This window comes from Pseudophryne corroboree, chromosome 1, assembly GCF_028390025.1.
Source record: "Pseudophryne corroboree isolate aPseCor3 chromosome 1, aPseCor3.hap2, whole genome shotgun sequence".
NCBI classification, from domain to species: Eukaryota; Metazoa; Chordata; class Amphibia; order Anura; family Myobatrachidae; genus Pseudophryne; species Pseudophryne corroboree.
The window spans coordinates 973,674,701-973,696,035 of record NC_086444.1 but is presented as its reverse complement, the minus strand read 5'-3'; the positions used below and the strand labels follow the sequence as shown (position 1 = coordinate 973,696,035).

Here is a 21,335-nt window from a genome sequence, read left to right as displayed (position 1 = left end):
ATGATCAGCCTACCAAGCAATGCCTTTTACACTAAAACTGACGGACATTACAAAGCTTGTTTATGATGTAAGCCTGTCACGTGATCAGCATACCAAGCAGTGACTTTTATAACAAAGCTGACTGACCTCACAATGGCTTTTTATGATGTAACCCTGTCATATGATCAGCCCACCAAGCAATGCCTTTTACACTAAAACTTTCAGACATTACAAAGCTTGTTTATGATGTAAGCCTGTCACGTGATCAGCCTACCAAGCAGTGACTTTTAAACCAAAGCTGACTGACATCACAATGGCTTTTTATGATGTAACCCTGTCATATGATCAGCCTACCAAGCAATGCCTTTTACACTAAAACTGACGGACATTACAAAGCTTGTTTATGATGTAAGCCTGTCACGTGATCAGCCTACCAAGCAGTTACTTTTAAACCAAAGCTGACTGACATCTTGATGGCTTTTTATGATGATGCGCAAAGGCTGATTATGATATAAGCATATCACAAATTATATAATAGGTGTCAGAGCAGGATATTTAGAAAGACTAGTTTTTATTTCTGAATCATAGCTCTCAAAAGAGATGTAACCTACCACTTTTCATACAGACATTTATCTGTCTGGTTTAGCCCCCTTGGCACCATTAGGTCTTGGTTGGGAGATATTTAGTATCTCCCATACAAAATATTTTCCAGAAGTACTGCTTCAGGGTACTGTTTCCCCTCCAAGCTGAGGGTATCTGTGGAACTTTCCCCCCATGGAGCTTCTTCTATAGAATACTGCTGACTTTTGCTCTAATTGTGTCCTGCAGTGCTGCTTTTTTGTCATCACTAGGTTGCAGTATGTTAGAACTTCTTTGGGATCCACTCATCCACATTAAACCACCAGTATTTGGGAGGGACCTGCTGGAACACCAGCACTCCGTACATCACGGAAGGGTATTGTATCAGCATTGGTATAAAGTTTCAGACATGGACACTGCTGAGTCCCACTCAGAATCAGGACCCTAATAGTCATTCTCTGACTGGTTGCCTCATTCCCCTCTTTACATGCCAATAATACTTCAGGCACTTGTAGCGCAATTCTCACTAACATTATCACCCAATTGGAAAGGTCATTGCCTCCAATAAATCGGTACATTTACCTCTTGAAATACTTTCTGCTATGAATATTTAGATGATCTGATGGCTAAAGTCATTTTGTTCCCAATCATTTCTAAACATAGAATGTCCTGGATGAGCAAGAGGTACAGATGCTAGTTAAATCAAAAGCACTGGTTTCAAATTCTGCTGTAGTGAAGAAAAAAAAAAACAACCAAAAATTAAGGGCCAGATGTATTAAACCTGGAGAAGGCATAAAGAAGTGATAAATGCAAGGTGATAATGCACCAGACAATCAGCTCCAATATGTAAATCGACAGTTATGAGCCAATTGGCTGGTGCGTTATCACCTTGCACTTATCACCGCTTTATCACTTCTTTATGCCTTCTCCAGGCTTAATACATCTGCCCCATTGTTCTATAGATGTGTTTTTTCCCCTTTGTAATAAAAATTACTATAGCAATTTGAATTTTATTCCAGTAAAGGATCCATGATGCATTGCAGTGAGATTGCTTTCAGTAAGCTACGGACATTCAGGAAATTAGAGTTCACAAAACTCTTTGTAAAACACTCTTTTTCTATGAATAATGTGGGGAGGTCTTTGGATGGTAGACATCACTACAAGTAGCATTGCCCTGCATCCAGTATTCCCCCCCTGTTATCAGCATGTGCTATAAATATTGAGTGAGTTTTCACCAAAGAGTTGAATTAATCCTAAAGTATGTTTTGTTTTTTTGTTTTTTTTATTCTGCTGTTGCAAGTTTCCATGTACAGGGCTAGTATTTATTATCTCTGTAGCCATAAATATAAGTGTCACTACTAATGTAAATAAGGGGTATTACTGGACACTGTAATGTGAATAAGGCTGCTCTGCTGTGTAGTGTAATTGGATTTGGTGCTATGGTTGTGTGACCTTATTTAAAGTGTGTGTGTGGGTGGGTGGGTGGGGAGAAATCACCTATGCTTTTTCCTGGCATAGGGCACCAAAATGTCCAGCTACAGCACTGATTGCTTGTACCATAGGTGGCTCTAATATTAGTACATAAAAGTCAGTAGTAAAGTGAAGTCACATATTTTTTTCAATGTGCAAATAACTAATTGTCAGAACTGTGACTGGAAGAATTGATGTCTGATGTATTTTGCAGGGTCCATAGAGGCAGCTGAAGAGGACACTGAGGAGTACAGTAATCTAGTTCCCAACCTCAGAGATGGGGTGGACTATATTTCTAGCAGGAAGAAGATGCATCCGACCATGGGGGCCTGAAGCTGGGCACAGGACACTGTGCCGTGCCTTTATACGACACCTTTCTGCAGCTTCTATGGTACAGGACTGCCCACCTCCTGTTCAGAAGCGTTCTCCGGTACGAATTGGATGTGCGTCTGGGTTTTGGGGTGACACTGCAGCTTCAGGTAACATACCGTTTCTCATTCCATATATGCCTCTTTAAATGAATTCTTGTTTTATAATGGTCCACACAGTGGTTGATGTGCACCACTATACAGCGGTATAGCCACCACTTCAAAATTCACAGTTATGCCACTGGTTCTACTTATACCCCTTGTTCTTCACTAGCGCACTCCATGTCACCAGTGCGCCATTCCCTTGTCTCTTTCTACTTTGAAGCAACTCTGACTCGCTCATACATTAGGTACAGGATCACAAAAGCTGGGTACACACTTTTATGATCACTTTGCTGATCGGGTTAACGCTCCTGATCAGCCGAACTGTGTGTTCCCTGCTTGACCTGCTGCCAGCCTCCTGCGAGTGCCATACACACTGTGCAAGAAATAGCTCAGTGTGTATGGGATCGTGAGGTCGGCTTAACAAATATAAAACAGTACATAAGATGCGACCTTTCGATCCCGACCGTTGCAGGAGTGTTATAAACTGTTTATCGGTTAACACTCCTGCAATGGTACCTCATACACACCTATACAATCATTGGCCCGTTCACCCAATATACAGTAGAGTGATCGGACCATAGATTCTATAGGTGTGTACCCAGCTTTAGTGCTGATTTAGTTCCAACCTGTAACTCCTGCTAGCTTCTGCGATATTATTTATGCTGCTGTATGTGCAATATGCCATTACTATTGTTTATCCTGTATGGCATTGCATACACTTTGTGGTGCCTTATAAAGAAAAGTAATTTTGTTTGTAATGGAGAAGCCATGGTGTGTGAACTATGTACAAAGGTCTCAGTGCATTTTGGTCTATAGAAAAATGGCAGCTGCTTGCCTAACAGTCTTTAAGAGGGGAATTAGTTTGGTGAATGGAGTCCAAAAGTCCAAAAACCTATGGCTCTAAGGTTTGCTATTCAATTAGTGGATTGAAAATGAAACGCTGTGATTTCTATAGAAATCACCATGTCTGTTCTCATGCCTCTCCAGAGCAAGTCTGATTATTCCTAAAAAAAAAAAAAATTCAGGAGAAATCACCGGCACTTGCTATTGCGCCCCCGCTGAGGACTAATTAAGCAATTGGAAGTTTCCAGTTAGCTTAATTGGTCAGTAATTACCTTCCAAAGTGGTGTCCTCTCCTCAAGTGTGAGGATTTGGACTCCTGCAGTAGCAGTGAGATTGTGAGAGTGGGATGCGGTTATGTGACCGGAAGTCAGGAGAACGCCGGTCACAATACTGGTGATGGCATCCCAAACACTCACTGGATGCGCCGGTCGGCATGCAGACCAACAGGGATTATTCTGACTTGTGGGTGTCCACGACACCCATAGAGTGGGAATAGAACCTGCTACGAGCCACCAAGCCCACTGTGTGGGGAGCGCACCAAGCCCACTGCGTGGCGAGTGCAGCGAAACCCGCAAGGGCTTCGTTGCACTCGCCCCCGCCGGCCATCTGACAGACAGGATCCCGGCATTGGTATGTTAACTGGCAGTCTCCCAACCGGCCGATCGCCCAATAACAACCCGTGAAAGTTGTGTGAGTGTCTGTGTGCATGAGTGTGTTATCCCCCGTAGGCAGCAACTGTGAGAACTACTTCTCCCAGCATATTTGTGACATGAGGTGGGGGGCACAGGGCCATTTTTTTTTAAATGCTTTTAATTATTTTTAGTACATTATTAGGACACTTTGTGTGATATTCAATTCTTTGCGCCCCCTTTCAAACCCGTTCTGTTTCTGCTGACTGGCATAGTATCATCACTTCACCTCGCTACCTCCGGGGTAGCAAGGCACCCTAACCCTTTACGCAGCTAAACCTGATTACTATGGGCGCGATATGCGCGATAGCGGGGATCACTTTAGAAAGGAGATTGGGCGTGATATATCATTTGAATACTGCCCTTTAACTGCTATCACATATTTTCTTAAATAGTGTTGAAAAGCATCTAAAATTAGAGCTGAGATTATTTTACCATGCCACCATTTCAAAATTCACTGTTCAGCCTCAGGTTGAACCTTTAAGGGAAGATGACAGGAGCTGACTGGTTTGTAGTTAGCCTCTCTCAACTTTATCAATCTCCAAGGCTTGGTACATCTGCCCCAGTCTTTTTGGAAATATGATTATGTGGGAGGTGGGCACTGAGGTGATGTAAATTGTAGTGGCCCCCAACCCCAACCCTCAAGTCAAGGAGTGTAGTCAGCAGCTGGAGAAATGATAATAGCATCCCTGCTAGTTGCTGTGTGCTAGTGCAAGAGGCCTACAGTTCCAGGTCTCAGAGTACTGACAGGTGTTTGCTGCTTAGCTTAATTGGAGTCCACCTGTGGTAAATTCAGTTGATTGGGCATGATTTGGAAAGGCCACACCTGTCTATATAAGGTCCCACACTTGACAGTGCAATGTCTGAGCACAAACCAAGCAAGTCAAAGGAATTGTCTGTAGACCTCCGAGACAGGATTATCTCAAGGCACAAATCTGGGGAATGGTACAGAAAGATATCTGCTGCTTTGAAGGTCCAAATGAGCACAGTGGCCTCTATCATCCATAAATGGAAGAAGTTCAGAACCACCTGGACTCTTCCTAGAGCTGGTTGGCTGTCTAAACTGAGCGATTGGGGGAGAAGGGCCGTAATCAGGGAGGTGACCAAGATCCCGATGGTCACACTGTCAGAGCTACAGCATTCCTCTGTGGAGATAGGAGAACCTTTCAGAAAGACAACCATCTCTGCAGCAATCCACCAATCAGGCCTGTATGGTAGAGTGGCCAGACGGAAGCCACTCCTTAGTAAAGAGCACATGGCAGCCCGCCTTGAGTTTGCCAAAATGCACCTGAAGGACTCTCGGACCATGAGAAACAAAATTATCTGGTCTGATGAGATAAAGATTGAACTCTTTGGCGTGAATGCCAGGCGTCATGTTTGGAGGAAAACCAGACACCGCTCATCACCAGGCCAATACCATCCCTACAGTGAAACTTTTTTTCACATTATCATTATGGGGTATTGTGTGTAGAGTTTTGAATAATTTTATATATATATATATATATATATATATATATATAAAACGAGCAAAAGAGACTGCAGCACTCAGAGGCTTAATGCAAAATTCTTAGTGTATTAAAAATAACACCTGATATCCAACGTTTCGGGGTTGGCACACCCCTTGTCAAGGAGAAACAGCAATGAAGTGAAAGAGAGGAAACTTACCTAAATACCCAGGATAAGCCCGCCACCTGAAAAACGCCGCCCTGGGTTCCGCTCCCTGAGCCCAGGTCCGGCGCGCACCATACGCGTCATTGATGACGGGAGGTCGGGTTGTCAAGGTAACCAAGACGCCCGGCGCTCCTGTCAGCTGGCGTTGATTAAACAAAACCGTGTGATAGCTGAAGCACCCGTGCTGAGAGACCCAGAGATCAAAAGAGGGGGATCATGCAGGGGAAACATGTAATGGGAAATCCTGCACGCCAGTCATGGGCCTGATGGCGATTATATTGAAAGCAGCAGCATGTGACCAATAAAAAATGTGCGGGAGCCGTGTCTCCATATAACGGACCCCTTGATGAAACAATAGTGCTGTTAAAAGGATGAGTGTAATCCTGCAGTGATAATGTGCGCTAAACTCAAATCGCAGGCATGCGTCCCATGTCAAAAATGATATACGGCAGATATGAGTGCCAGCGAAGAATGACTGATGCGTGTTGGTAAAAATAATGACAGTGAAAAATCTATAACTAAAAATCCACAGCATTAATTAAATGCCTGGAAACTAAAGTGAGAAAAACATGCCAACATGGGGAGTGATATAAAAATGAATTTGACGAAAATGAATAATATCAGTGTAACGACATATGGTCCATGCTGGAAACTAATTACGAGTACTGGTGCCTCGCTGCTCTGGCGGCAGGAAATCTCATTGCAAGAGGTGTCAAATAGATGACTCATGCAAAATAAGATAGATGGAATGGTTATGAACTGTAAAATTAAGGGAAATACAATACATCCCGTCTGGGAAAAGTCAATGAACGCCATCATGGCGAAGGAGCAGCTGGTCCAGAGAAGGAACACCCTCAAAGGAAAACGTTCCACGGCATAATTTCGTTGAGGCCGTGGGGGTTAATGGTGTTCAACCGATAGATCCATCTAGCTTCTAACTTCAACAGGAGACCATCCCTGTTACCCCCTCTGCGGTTCTTGGGGATATGATCAATCACCATCTGTCGTAGATCGCTCAACGAATGTCCTTTTTCCAAAAAGTGCTTTGCCACTGGTTGATCGGAACCCTTACCACTGGTCGCCTGCTTAATGGCCGACCGGTGGAGGGCCATCCTTTCTCTTAGAGACCTGATCGATTTGCCCACATAAAGCAAATTGCAGGGGCAACTGATTATGTACACTATGTGTGTCGATGTACACGTCATTACGTGATTGATCTTATACGTGCGGTCTAAGTGAGGGTGTTTGAAGGACGTGCCGGTGATCATATGTGAGGAAACTAATGGATTCTTTGGTCTCTGGGTGGAAGTCCTTAATGTCGGCATGGACCACTTGGTCCCTGATGCTCTTACCCCGTGTGAAGCACATGAGAGGGCGTTTATGGGCTAAGCCCCAGAGGCTGTCGTCGGTGGAAACCACCGGCCACAGGACTCTCACTGCCCTGGGCAAGATCGTACTAACTGTATTGTGTCGGCTCACAAATGGGATTAATGCCTCCTCTGTTCTGGTGTGGGTAGACAATAAATCCCTCTTTGGCATCAACAAGACCTCCTTCTTCTGTTGTACTAACTGGTCCAAGTTGTATCCTCTAGCGACAAACTTCTGGATCATGTCATCCAGTGTTGCTTCTACAGTTGATCGGTCGCTGATTGTCACAACTGAGGGCCTGAGCTGACGGGAGGCAGCCTCAGTTGTAGGGGCTGAGATGTACCGGAACCTGGGAGGTTGTATCAGACCCCTGGACATGTAAGTAACATGAATAATAACTGCCCGAAGGCGTGACCACGACAACTTGGATAAAAGTCAATGATGTTTATTATGACAACTCCGCAATACAGCAGCAGTAAAAGAAAACGTAAAAGTCAGCAAAGAATAAATACAGTTCCTGGGTACTACAGGATGGCAGGAGCCACAGGGCACTGGTAGTGTGAGATAGTTCTTATAATCTTCTAGATGGAAAGTCCTTACCAGGCCCAACTGTAGCAATGGAGATAACCCAGGATTGTACCAGCTGGTGTTCCAGGAAAAGCTGGGTTGCTGAAGATAAAACGGCTGCTGTGGATACTGGCTGGAACCAGACTGTTGTTAACACGGAGTGGATACTGGCTGGAACCAGTTAAATAATAAATGAACTTGGGAGCGATGAAATATGAGCTGAAATGTAGAACTTGAGAGCGGAGAAATAATAATACCGGTGGAGAGTGGTAAAGTGTAGAAAGGACACCGGCCCTTTAAGAGAAGCTGTACTCTGCTGGAAGCTGGGCTGGAAGCAGGTAATGTTTTAGCTGGAAACCGATGAATCCACAATGGATTGGAGAGTCAGGCTACACCGCAGGTGGAATGCTGGTGCGGGTCTCTATGGTGGAAGTCTTGAGACAGGAGCTGGAACCTGGAAGACAATCACAGGAGAGAGACAAACAGGAACTAGGTTTGACAACCAAAGCACTGACGCCTTCCTTGCTCAGGCACAGTGTATTTATACCTGCAGCAAGGAAGGGATTGGCTAGGTAATTATGCAGATTATCAATACTGAAAACAGATTGGTGGAAATGATCAGCTGACAGAATCCAAGATGGCTGCGCCCATGCAGACACTTGGAGGGAAGTTTGGTTTGTAATCCATGTGGTAATGAAAACAGTAATGGCGGCGCCGACCACCGGAGACAGGAGGCGCCAGGCTGACAGGTGCAGATCCAACCACGCGGACACAGCGGAGGCCGCGGCTGACGTAATCGCCACTCAGACACTCTGCATGCAGAAGCTCAGGGACGGCGGCGGAGGCCGCGGGAGACGCCATGCCAGGTGTAATATGGCGTTTACTGTGACAGCGTCTCAGAGTGACAGGAGAGGATACAGGAATGTAAACATCAGGATAACAGATGGGATCCGGTCCTGGAGCGCTGAGCCAGCCTTAGGAGGCATCTGATGGGTAAGAAATGGCGTCCAGATACCCGGATCGTGACAGCACCCTCCCCTTTAGGAGTGGCCCCAGGACACTTCTTTGGCTTTTGAGGAAACTTGGAATGGAATCTCCGGACCAAGGCAGGAGCATGGACATCAGAAGCATTGGTCCATGAACGTTCCTCAGGACCATAACCCTTCCAGTCAATAAGATATTGTAGTTGACCGTAACGGTGACGTGAGTCCAGGATCTTGGCCACTTCATACTCAACGCCTCGTTGAGTTTGGACTTTCGGAGTTGGAGGAAGTGAGGAATGAAACCGATTCAAGATCAATGGTTTCAACAGGGAAACATGGAATGTCCTGGGTATTTTTAAGAAGGGAGGCAACTGGAGTCTGTAAGCAACAGGATTGATGACTTGTTCAATCTTGAAAGGACCGATATAGCGAGGTGCAAACTTCATACTGGGAACTCTTAACCTCAAATTCTTCGTGGATAACCATACCCGATCACCCACCTTGAGAGCAGGAACTGCTCGACGCTTCTTATCCGCAAACTTCTTGTACCTGAACGATGCCTTGAGCAGAGCTGATCGTACGCTCTTCCAGATATTGGCAAACTGATGCAAGGTGATATCCACTGCGGGAACAGAAGTTGCTGGAAGCGGTTGGAACTCAGGGACTTTAGGGTGGAATCCAAAGTTAGTGAAGAATGGAGTTGAAGCAGATGAAGAATGATACTGGTTGTTATGACAGAACTCGGCCCAGGGAAGTAATTGAACCCAGTCATCTTGAGAGGAGGACACATAGATGCGGAGGAAGGCCTCCAAGTCCTGATTCACCCTCTCGGTTTGACCATTGGTCTGAGGATGGTAAGCCGTGGAAAACTTTAGCTTGACTTGGAGGACTTGACATAAACTTCGCCAGAATTTGGCTGTGAATTGAACTCCTCGATCTGAGATAATTTCTTCAGGAAGACCGTGGAGTCGGAAGATCTCTTGTATGAATACTTGAGCCAACTTGGAAGCTGACGGAAGACCGGTGAGAGGAATGAAGTGTGCCATCTTGGTGAACCGGTCAACTACCACCCAGATGGTATTGAACTTGTTGCACATGGGTAAATCTGTAATAAAATCCATCGACAAATGGGTCCAAGGTCGACGGGGAACAGATAGTGGAACCAGTTGCCCCGCAGGCGACTGGCGGGATACCTTATGTTGAGCACACTTTGGGCAAGATGCAATAAACTCCAAGACGTCCTTTTTCAGAGTTGGCCACCAATAGGACCTAGAGATAAACTCCAGGGTTTTTTGGATACCTGTATGTCCAGCAAAACGGGAAGCATGGGCCCAATGCATGAGCTTCTTCCTTAGCATCGGTTTCACAAAACTTTTCCCTGATGGGGGCGTAGAGTCCATCCCTACCGTGGAGAATGCCAACGGATTTATAATAGGATGCTTGTCTGAAGACTCTGACTCATTTTCTTGCTCCCATGAGCGGGAAAGGGCATCGGCCTTGCGATTCTGAGAGCCCGGACAGAACTGGAGTTTAAAGTCGAACCTGGAAAAGAAAAGTGCCCATCTGGCCTGACGAGGGTTGAGACATTGTGCGCCTTTCAGATATAAAAGGTTCTTGTGGTCTGTAAGTATGGTGATTGAATGAGAAGCTCCCTCCAACAGATACCTCCACTCTTCTAGAGCGAGCTTGATGGCTAGCAACTCCTGGTCGCCAATGGCATAGTTGCGCTCAGCTGGGGAGAACTTCCGGGAGAAGAAACTGCAAGGGTGTAAATGGCCATCTTTAGCTCTCTGAGATAACACCGCTCCTACTCCAACGGAGGAGGCATCCACCTCTAAGATGAAAGGAGAGTCGATGTCAGGCTGTTTCAGAACAGGCGCAGAGATGAACCTTTGTTTTAAAAGATGAAATGCTTGCATGGCTTCTTCAGACCACTTGGACGGGTTAGCACCCTTCTTAGTGAAAGCAGTAATAGGCGCCACAATGGTGGAAAAGTCTCGTATAAACTTTCGGTAATAGTTGGCGAACCCTAAGAACCTCTGGACCCCTTTGAGGGTTAAGGGTACCGGCCAATTTTGGATTGCTTGTAGTTTCTCAGGATCCATCTCTAGTCCGGAACCGGACACAATGTACCCTAGAAACGGAATGGACTTGACTTCAAAGACGCATTTCTCTAATTTGCAATAGAGATGATTGACACGGAGACGGGACAGAACCTCTTTAACCCAAAAACGATGTTCCTCTAAATCGTTGGCAAAAATGAGGATATCGTCTAGATAGACCACGACATGACGGTATAGAATGTCTCTGAAGATCTCATTGACAAAATGCTGGAAGACAGCTGGAGCATTGCTCAATCCGAAGGGCATGACGAGGTACTCATAATGTCCGTCACGGGTGTTAAAGGCGGTCTTCCACTCATCACCCTCACGGATCCGGATGAGATTATATGCACCTCTCAAGTCCAGCTTTGTAAAGATGGTAGCTCCGCTAACTCTGTCAAAGAGCTCAGTAATCAGGGGTAAAGGATAACGGTTCTTGATGGTAATGTCGTTCAAACCTCTGTAGTCGATGCACGGCCGCAGACCACCATCTTTCTTTTTTACAAAAAAGAAGCCTGCGCCGGCTGGAGAAGAAGAAGGTCGAATGAACCCCTTTGCTAGGTTCTCTTTAATATATTCCTCCATAGAATGCGTCTCAGGCAGAGACAACGGATAAGTTCGGCCTCGAGGTGGAACCTTCCCTGGAACGAGATCAATCGGGCAGTCCCATTCTCTATGAGGAGGAAGGATATCAGCAGAAGCTTTACTGAACACATCCGTGAAATCTTGATATGGAGGAGGTGGAACATCAGACGACCTGGGGGAGGAAGAACAGACAGGCAATACTTTAAACAAACATGTCTCAGCACAGGAGGGACCCCATGCCAGGATTTGCGTAGTCGTCCAATCAATTGTAGGATTGTGAAGACGGAGCCATGGAAGGCCCAGGACCACAGGATGTGTGGCTCTTGGAATCACTAAAAAAGAAATAAGTTCGGAATGAAGAACTCCCACTCTCAGACGAACTGGTAGAGTCCTTAAAGAAATAACTGCATCAAAAATTTTGCTGCCATCCACGGCAGTTAAAGAAATGGACGAAGGAAGTCTCTCGGTGGGTAGGGACCACCGTTTAACATAGGCTTCGGTAATAAAGTTCCCAGCTGCTCTGGAATCAAGGAGGGCAATGACGTTCCGATAACGTTGAGCAACTTGAAGCGAGACTGGGAGATTACAATCTTGAGGAGATGGAGAGGAAATCATTACTCCTAGCCGGCCCTCTCCTTGGCGAGCTAGGATTTGGAGTTTCCCGGACGTTTGGGACAGGCATTAATGGTGTGAGACGGAGCTGCACAATAAAGACAGAGAGACTCGGAGAGACGTCTTCGGCGCTCAGCAGGAGTTAAACGGGAACGGCCAATTTGCATGGGCTCATCTTTAGTTGGTGACAGTTGGCGAGGAGGAGGAGCAGAAGATTTTGGAGCAGATGATCTTCCACGCTCAGTTGCTCTCTCTCTGAAACGTAAATCAACTTTCGTGCAGAGTGAGATTAGCTCATCTAACTTAGAGGGTAAGTCTCTGGTAGCTAACTCATCTTTAATACGCTCAGATAAGCCATGCCAGAATGCAGCATACAGGGCCTCGTCGTTCCATGCCAGTTCGGATGCCAGGATCTGAAACTGTATCAGATATTGTCCTACAGTACATGACCCCTGGCGTAAACGGAGAATCTCGGATGAAGCTGAGGTTACCCGGCCTGGCTCGTCGAAGATGCGCCTGAATGTTGAGACGAATGCAGTGTAAGAAGATAGCAGGGTGTCGGACCTCTCCCATAACGGTGATGCCCAATCAAGGGCTGAGCCACTGAGAAGAGAAATAATGTAGGCAATTTTTGTACGGTCACTGGGAAAATTGCCAGGTTGTAGCTCAAACTGAATCTCACACTGGTTGAGAAATCCCCTGCAGAATCTTGGAGATCCGTCAAATTTTGCTGGCGTTGGAAGATGAAGACGTGGAGCAGAAATGGGTAAGGTGGGTGGGGTTATAGCTGGAGTCACTGTGGTTGACGCACCAGATGCGCCTGATCCACGGAGAGTTGTCTGAATCCCATCCAGCCGAGTAGAGAAATCCTGGAGACAGCGGATGATGTGGCCCTGTGCAGCCTCCTGATGTTCTAGTCGGGCTGCCAGTTCTTGCATCGGCCTGGCCGCTTGATCCTGGTCTCCGGCTGGATTCATTAGGTCAGTGCTTACTGTCACAACTGAGGGCCTGAGCTGACGGGAGGCAGCCTCAGTTGTAGGGGCTGAGATGTACCGGAACCTGGGAGGTTGTATCAGACCCCTGGACATGTAAGTAACATGAATAATAACTGCCCGAAGGCGTGACCACGACAACTTGGATAAAAGTCAATGATGTTTATTATGACAACTCCGCAATACAGCAGCAGTAAAAGAAAACGTAAAAGTCAGCAAAGAATAAATACAGTTCCTGGGTACTACAGGATGGCAGGAGCCACAGGGCACTGGTAGTGTGAGATAGTTCTTATAATCTTCTAGATGGAAAGTCCTTACCAGGCCCAACTGTAGCAATGGAGATAACCCAGGATTGTACCAGCTGGTGTTCCAGGAAAAGCTGGGTTGCTGAAGATAAAACGGCTGCTGTGGATACTGGCTGGAACCAGACTGTTGTTAACACGGAGTGGATACTGGCTGGAACCAGTTAAATAATAAATGAACTTGGGAGCGATGAAATATGAGCTGAAATGTAGAACTTGAGAGCGGAGAAATAATAATACCGGTGGAGAGTGGTAAAGTGTAGAAAGGACACCGGCCCTTTAAGAGAAGCTGTACTCTGCTGGAAGCTGGGCTGGAAGCAGGTAATGTTGTAGCTGGAAACCGATGAATCCACAATGGATTGGAGAGTCAGGCTACACCGCAGGTGGAATGCTGGTGCGGGTCTCTATGGTGGAAGTCTTGAGACAGGAGCTGGAACCTGGAAGACAATCACAGGAGAGAGACAAACAGGAACTAGGTTTGACAACCAAAGCACTAACGCCTTCCTTGCTCAGGCACAGTGTATTTATACCTGCAGCAAGGAAGGGATTGGCTAGGCAATTATGCAGATTATCAATACTGAAAACAGATTGGTGGAAATGATCAGCTGACAGAATCCAAGATGGCTGCACCCATGCAGACACTTGGAGGGAAGTTTGGTTTGTAATCCATGTGGTAATGAAAACAGTAATGGCGGCGCCGACCACCGGAGACAGGAGGCGCCAGGCTGACAGGTGCACATCCAACCACGCGGACACAGCGGAGGCCGCTGCTGACGTAATCGCCACTCAGACACTCTGCATGCAGAAGCTCAGGGACGGCGGCGGAGGCCGCGGGAGACGCCATGCCAGGTGTAATATGGCGTTTACTGTGACAGCGTCTCAGAGTGACAGGAGAGGATACAGGAATGTAAACATCAGGATAACAGATGGGATCCGGTCCTGGAGCGCTGAGCCAGCCTTAGGAGGCATCTGATGGGTAAGAAATGGCGTCCAGATACCCGGATCGTGACACTGATGATTCTGCTGGCTCTGATCATCTGGGACCGCGGCAGCCCTCTTTTGAGGGTTTTGGGGTGATGACTTTAGGACCTCAGGAACGTATTTTTGTCAGTCGGTTTGGTGAATAATCCCGTGGTGATACCATTGTCCTTTAAAGTGACTCTGACGTCCAGATAATTGACCGAACTGTCACAGGATTGAAATGTATATTTAATGCGCGAGTCTCTGGAGTTGATGTCATTCATGGTATCCTGGAATTCACGTTCCGTTCCTGTCCAGATCAAGAAGAGGTTGTCTATGAACCTAGTATACATGAGAATATTGGCAGCTATTTCTGGAACATTGAAAAAAATCTCCTCTGCTTCTTGGAACATGAAAATATTCGCTACCACGGGGAGACGTTGCTCCCCATGGCGCACCCGGTTTTTTGGCGATAAAACTGGCTGTTGAATAAGAAATAATTCCTAAGAAGGGTCAGTTCCAGTAGTCGCATGAAAAGATCCAAGTCGATGGTCTCCATTTTCTCTTTAGACAAAAACCCTTTTATTGCCTGTAATCCCTCCTGTGTGGAATGCTCGTGTATAAACTGCACACGTCCACCACACAGAGAAGGGATCCTGCCGGAATGTGCCCTACCGACTCTAACCTGGTGAGGAAGCTGGTTGTATCTTTAATGTATCTATGATGTTTAGATACCAGCGGTTGGAGTATGACGTCCAAGAACACCGAGATAGGCTGAAATATAGAGTTTCTGGCCGAGATTATGGGTCGACCTGGAGGAAACTCCTGGTTTTTATGTACTTTGGGGACCGTAAAGAACATCGGGACTACCGGGTGGCTTTGTTTTAATGCCATGCATCATTTTGGAGAGATCGCGCCCCTGGCTTGGGCCTCGTCCAGAAGCTCGTCTACCTCTCTTTTGTACACGGAGGTGGGATCCGACGGTAATATCTCATATGTCGCTTCATCCGACAATTGTTTGTAGATGTCTTGCATGTAATATGACAGGTCTAGGACAACAACCCCGCCCCCCTTGTCGGCGGGGTGGATAACAACATCCTCATATCGGCTGAGATTTTTCAGAGCTGCCTTCTCCGATCTGGATAAGTTGTGATTAGTGTGCGGATCTGCATGATGGAACTTCATAACTGATTGATCTAACAATCTGTTGAACGTGGTGATCGAAGAATTGGAGGAATTGGGGTCAAAAGTTGACTTGTGTCTGTCACTGATGAATTGTTGTTGTATAGGGTCACTGGCATTGGTGGCAGGGGTGGCCGATTGGTGCTGGAAAAATTCACCTAGCCTCAACTTACGGGTAAACTTGTGTAATTCAATTTTCCAGGTGAGTTCATCAAAGCGGGTGGTGGGTACAAAAGACAGGCCTTTTTCAAGGACCTTGATTTCATCAACTGTGAGTACCCTGTGAGACAAATTGAAGACTAACGAGTCCGTTTGGCACCTTGACCTTTGGATCCTGGCATTTTGTTTGGATCTACGGGTGGGCGGCCGCGGCGGCCTCTTGGTGTTTCTGGTTCTGCAACCTTTTTTGGGCGTACTCCTAAAGGGATGCTGCCAGAAGAAGACGGGCCATCCGTGTCCAATGTGGTGACCTCATTGTCACTATTTGAAGTGGCAGAGGTGCCTCGTTGGAGTTCCCGCCTCCTGCACCAGCCTTGTTTGGTCCTAGGGTGCTGTGTCCTCTGATCACCTGATGTGCCCCCCATGAGCCACCTGTACACTCTATTTGTATCATAGTCCTCTCTTACAATCTGTATTTTATTACGCTTAAATTTGATGAGATCTTTCCTATACAAATCGCATTGATTTTTCAATTTAAGCAACCAATCTTGGTGACCATCACTCTGTAGGGTGGTGTGGTGCTCTGCCTCCATCTTAGTGATTTTGTCCCGGGTGAGCACCAGTGCCTTGCCAGCTTCCTCCACGACCAGTAGCATCAGATCCAGACTGCATTTATTCACTATGCCCACCCATTTCTTGCAGAAATCCGGATTATACCGGCCAATGGTGGGCATATTGCGGATCCTGAAGCCTCTTGGGATCATCTTATCCCTGTGGTAATTCGACAATGTAATTCCATGAAGTAGATAGACAATCTCTCAACGTTTTAACTTGAGCAATCTGTGGTAAATGTCCTCATTGGTCCCAGACCTCTCTTCCTTGTCCAGCTGTTCTTTAAAACGTAACCTCTCCGCGTCGTCATCAGTATAGCTGAACTGTTTGGACAAATCTGCTTGCATGCCTTTGCATCCTTGGTCTCCGTCAAACGGTGAACTCATCGTGACGAGAAGCCTCGGACGGTGAGTGCCACTATTCCCGTGAAAGGGAAATCACGAAAGAGTGAAAAAAGAAAAAGAAAAGTCACTTGTGAATGAAGGACCGTAGTCCTGGTGCAAACTGCGGTGCTGTCAACCTGGAATCTACTGATCCACTGTGATCCTGGTGGTGGACTGGTGGATCAAACATGGGGGTGCCTTGTCCCTCTTGAAGTGACTCTGGTGGTGTCCAGGGTAAACTCTGTTGCAGATATGGTCTGTGTGCGGACCGGCACTCCTCCTAGTGGGCTCAGGAGCTCTGGTGCCTCCAGAAAACATGGAATGTAAAACGAGCAAAAGAGACTGCGGCACTCAGAGGCTTAATGCAAAATTCTTAGTGTATTAAAAATAACACCCGATTATCCAACGTTTCGGGGTTGGCACACCCCTTTGTCAAGGAGAAACAGCAATGAAGTGAAAGAGAGGAAACTTACCTAAATACCCAGGAGAAGCCCGCCATGTGAAAAACGCCGCTCTGGGTTCCGTTCCCTGAGCCCAGGTCCGGCACGCACCATACGCGTCATTGATGACGGTAGGTCGGGTTGTCAAGGTAACCAAGACGCCCGGCGCTCCTGTCAGCTGGCGTTGAGTAAACAAAACCGTGTGATAGCTGAAGCACCCGTGCTGGGAGACCCAGAGATCAAAAGAGGGGGATCATGCAGGGGAAACATGTAATGGGAAATCCTGCACGCCAGTCATGGGCCTGATGGCGATTATATTGAAAGCAGCAGCATGTGACCAATAAAAAATGTGCGGGAGCCGTGTCTCCATATGAAGGACCCCTTGATGAAACAATAGTGCTGTTAAAAGGATGAGTGTAATCCTGCAGTGATAATGTGCGCTAAACTCAAATCGCAGGCATGCCTCCCATGTAAAAAATCACATACGGCAGATATGAGTGCCAGCGAAGAATGACTGATGCGTGTTGGTAAAAATAATGACAGTGAAAAATATATAACTAAAAATCCACAGCATTAATTAAATGCCTGGAAACTAAAGTGAGAAAAACATGCCAACATGGGGAGTGATATTATTCATTTTCGTCAAATTCATTTTTATATCAGTGTAACGACATATGGTCCATGCTGGAAACTAATTACGAGTACTGGTGCCTCGCTGCTCTGGTGGCAGGAAATCTCATTGCAAGAGGTGCCAAATAGATGACTCATGCAAAATAAGATAGATGGAATGTTTATGAACTGTAAAATTAAGGGAAATACAACACATCCCGTCTGGGAAAAGTCAATGAACGCCTAATTTCGTTGAGGCCGTGGGGGTTAATGGTGTTCAACCGATAGATCCATCTAGCTTCTAACTTCAACAGGAGACCATCCCTGTCACCCCCTCTGTGGTTCTTGGAGATATGATCAATCACCATCTGTCGTAGATCGCTCAACGAATGTCCTTTTTCCAAAAAGTGCTTCGCCACTGGTTGATCGGAACCCTTACCACTGGTCGCCTGCTTAATGGCCGACCGGTGGAGGGCCATCCTTTCTCTTAGAGACCTGATCGATTTGCCCACATAAAGCAAATTGCATGGGCAACTGATTATGTACACTATGTGTGTCGATGTACACGTCATTACGTGATTGATCTTATACGTGCGGTCTAAGTGAGGGTGTTTGAAGGATGTGCCGGTGATCATATGTGAGCATGTAGTGCACTTGGGGCACTTATAGCAACCCGGTGGCCGTTTGAGGAAACTAATGGATTCTTTGGTCTCTGGGTGGAAGTCCGTAATGTCGGCATGGACCACTTGGTCCCTGATGCTCTTACCCCGTGTGAAGCACATGAGAGGGCGGAGGCTCTCGTCGGTGGAAACCACCGGCCACAGGGCTCTCACTGCCCTGGGCAAGATCGTACTAACTGTATTGTGTCAGCTCACAATCAGGATTAATGCCTCCTCTGTTCTGGTGCGGGTAGACAATAAATCCCTCCTTGGCATCAACAAGACCTCTTTCTTCTGTTGTACTAACTGGTCCAAGTTGTATCCTCTAGCGACAAACTTCTGGATCATGTCATCCAGTGTTGCTTCTACAGTTGATCGGTCGCTGATGATTCTGCTGGCTCTGATCATCTGGGACCGCGGCAGCCCTCTTTTGAGGGGTTTGGGGTGATGACTTTTGGACCTCAGGAACGTATTTTTGTCAGTCGGTTTGGTGAATAATCCCGTGGTGATACCGTTGTCCTTTAAAGTGACTCTGACGTCCAGATAATTGACCGAACTGTCGCTGGATTTAAATGTATATTTAATGGGCGAGTCTCTGGAGTTGATGTCATTCATAGTATCCTGGAATTCACGTTCCGTTCCTATCCACATCAAGAAGAGGTCGTCTATGAACCTAGTATACATGAGAATATTGGCAGCTATTTCTGGAACATTGAAAAAAATCTCCTCTTCTTCTTGGAACATGAAAATATTCGCTACCGACGGGGAGACGTTTCTCCCCATGGCGCATCCGTTTTTTTGGCGATAAAACTGGCTGTTGAATAAGAAATAATTCCTAAGAAGGGTCAGTTCCAGTAGTCGCATGAAAAGATCTAAGTCGATGGTCTCCATTTTCTCAAACGGCCACCGGGTTGCTATAAGTGCCCCAAGTGCACTGCATGCTCACATATGATCACCGGCACGTCCTTCAAACACCCTCACTTAGACCGCACGTATAAGATCAATCACGTGCTGACGTGTACATCGACACACATAGTGTACATAATCAGTTGCCCCTACAATTTGCTTTATGTGGGCAAATCGATCAGGTCTCTAAGAGAAAGGATGGCCCTCCACCGGTCGGCCATTAAGCAGGCGACCAGTGGTAAGGGTTCCGATCAACCAGTGGCGAAGCACTTTTTGGTAAAAGGACATTCGTTGAGCGATCTACGACAGATGGTGATTGATCATATCCCCAAGAACCACAGAGGGGGTGACATGGATGGTCTCCTGTTGAAGTTAGAAGCTAGATGGATCTATCGGTTGAACACCATTAACCCCCACGGCCTCAACGTAATTATGCCGTGGAACGTTTTCCTTTGAGGGTGTTCCTTCTCTGGACCAGCTGCTCCTTCGCCATGATGGCGTTCATTGACTTTTCCCAGACGGGATGTGTTGTATTTCCCTTAATTTTACAGTTCATAACCATTTCATCTATCTTATTTTGCATGAGTCATCTATTTGACACCTCTTGCAATGAGATTTCCTGCCGCCAGAGCAGCGTGGCACCAGTACTCGTAATTAGTTTCCAGCATGGACCATATGTCGTTACACTGATGATATTCATTTTCGTCAAATTCATTTTTATATCACTCCCCATGTTGGCATGTTTTTCTCACTTTAGTTTCCAGGCATTTAATTAATGCTGTGGATTTTTAGTTATATATTTTTCACTGTCATTATTTTTACCAACACGCATCAGTCATTCTTCGCTGGCACTCATATCTGCCGTATGTCATTTTTGACATGGAAGGCATGCCTGCGATTTGAGTTTAGCGCACATTATCACTGCAGGATTACACTTATCCTTTTCAACAGCACTATTGTTTCATCAAGGGGTCCGTTATATGAAGACACGGCTCCCGCACATTTTTTATTGGTCACATGCTGCTGCTTTCAATATAATCGCCATCAGGCCCATGACTGGCGTGCAGGATTTCCCATTACATGTTTCCCCTGCATGATCCCCCTCTTTTGATCTCTGGGTCTCCCAGCACGGGTGCTTCAGCTATCACATGGTTTTGTTTACTCAACGCCAGCTGACAGGAGCGCCGGGCGTATTGGTTACCTTGACAACCCGACCTCCCGTCATCAATGACGCGTATGGTGCGCGCCGGACCTGGGCTCAGGGAACGGAACCCAGGGCGGCGTTTTTCACGTGGCGGGCTTCTCCTGGGTGTTTAGGTAAGTTTCCTCGCTTTCACTTCATTGCTGTTTCTCCTTGACAAAGGGGTGTGCCAACCCCGAAACGTTGGATATCAGGTGTTATTTTTAATATACTAAGAATTTTGCATTAAGCCTCTGAGTGCCGCAGTCTCTTTTGCTCGTTTTACATTCCATGTTTTCTGGAGGCACCAGAGCTCCTGAGCCCACTAGGACGAGTGCCGGTCTGCACACTGACCATATCTGCAACGGAGTTTACCCTGGACACCACCAGAGTCACTTCAAGAGGGACAAGGCACCCCCACGTTTGATCCACCAGTCCACCACCAGGACCACAGTGGATCAGTAGATTCCAGGTTGACAGCACCGCAGTTTGCACCAGGACTACGGTCCTTCATTCACAAGTGACTTTTCTTTTTCTTTTTTCACTCTTTCGTGATTTCCCTTTCACGGGAATAGTGGCACTCACCGTCCGAGGCTTCTCGTCACGATGAGTTCACCGTTTGACGGAGACCAGGGATGCAGAGGCATGCAAGCAGATTTGTCCGAACAGTTCAGCTATACTGATGACGACGCGGAGAGGTTACGTTTTAAAGAACAGCTGGACAAGGAAGAGAGGTCTGGGACCAATGAGGACATTTACCACAGATTGCTCAAGTTAAAACATCGAGAGATTGACTATCTACTTCATGGAATTACGTTGTCGGATTACCACAGGGATAAGATGATCCCAAGAGGCTTCAGGATCCGCAATATGCCCACCATTGGCTGGTATAATCCGGATTTCTGCAAGAAATGGGTGGGCATATTGAATAAATGCAGTCTGGATCTGATGCTACTGGTCGTGGAGGAAGCTGGCAATGAACTGGTGCTCACCCGGGACAAAATCACTAAGATGGAGGCAGAGCACCACA

At 46.6% G+C, this 21,335-nt stretch overlaps 1 protein-coding gene across 3 annotated transcripts in view; it reads left to right on the top strand.

Annotated features, from left to right (window-relative positions):
• LOC134920292 (uncharacterized) overlaps positions 1-21,335 on the top strand; it is a 265,262-nt gene that overhangs the window by 18,449 nt on the left and 225,478 nt on the right. For all 3 annotated transcript variants that reach the window (XM_063920509.1, XM_063920510.1, XM_063920511.1), the window contains exon 2: positions 2,243-2,507. In XM_063920509.1, the coding sequence (XP_063776579.1) occupies positions 2,306-2,507 (202 nt within the window). In that variant the 5' untranslated portion in view covers positions 2,243-2,305. The remainder of the gene's footprint in view (positions 1-2,242; positions 2,508-21,335) is intronic.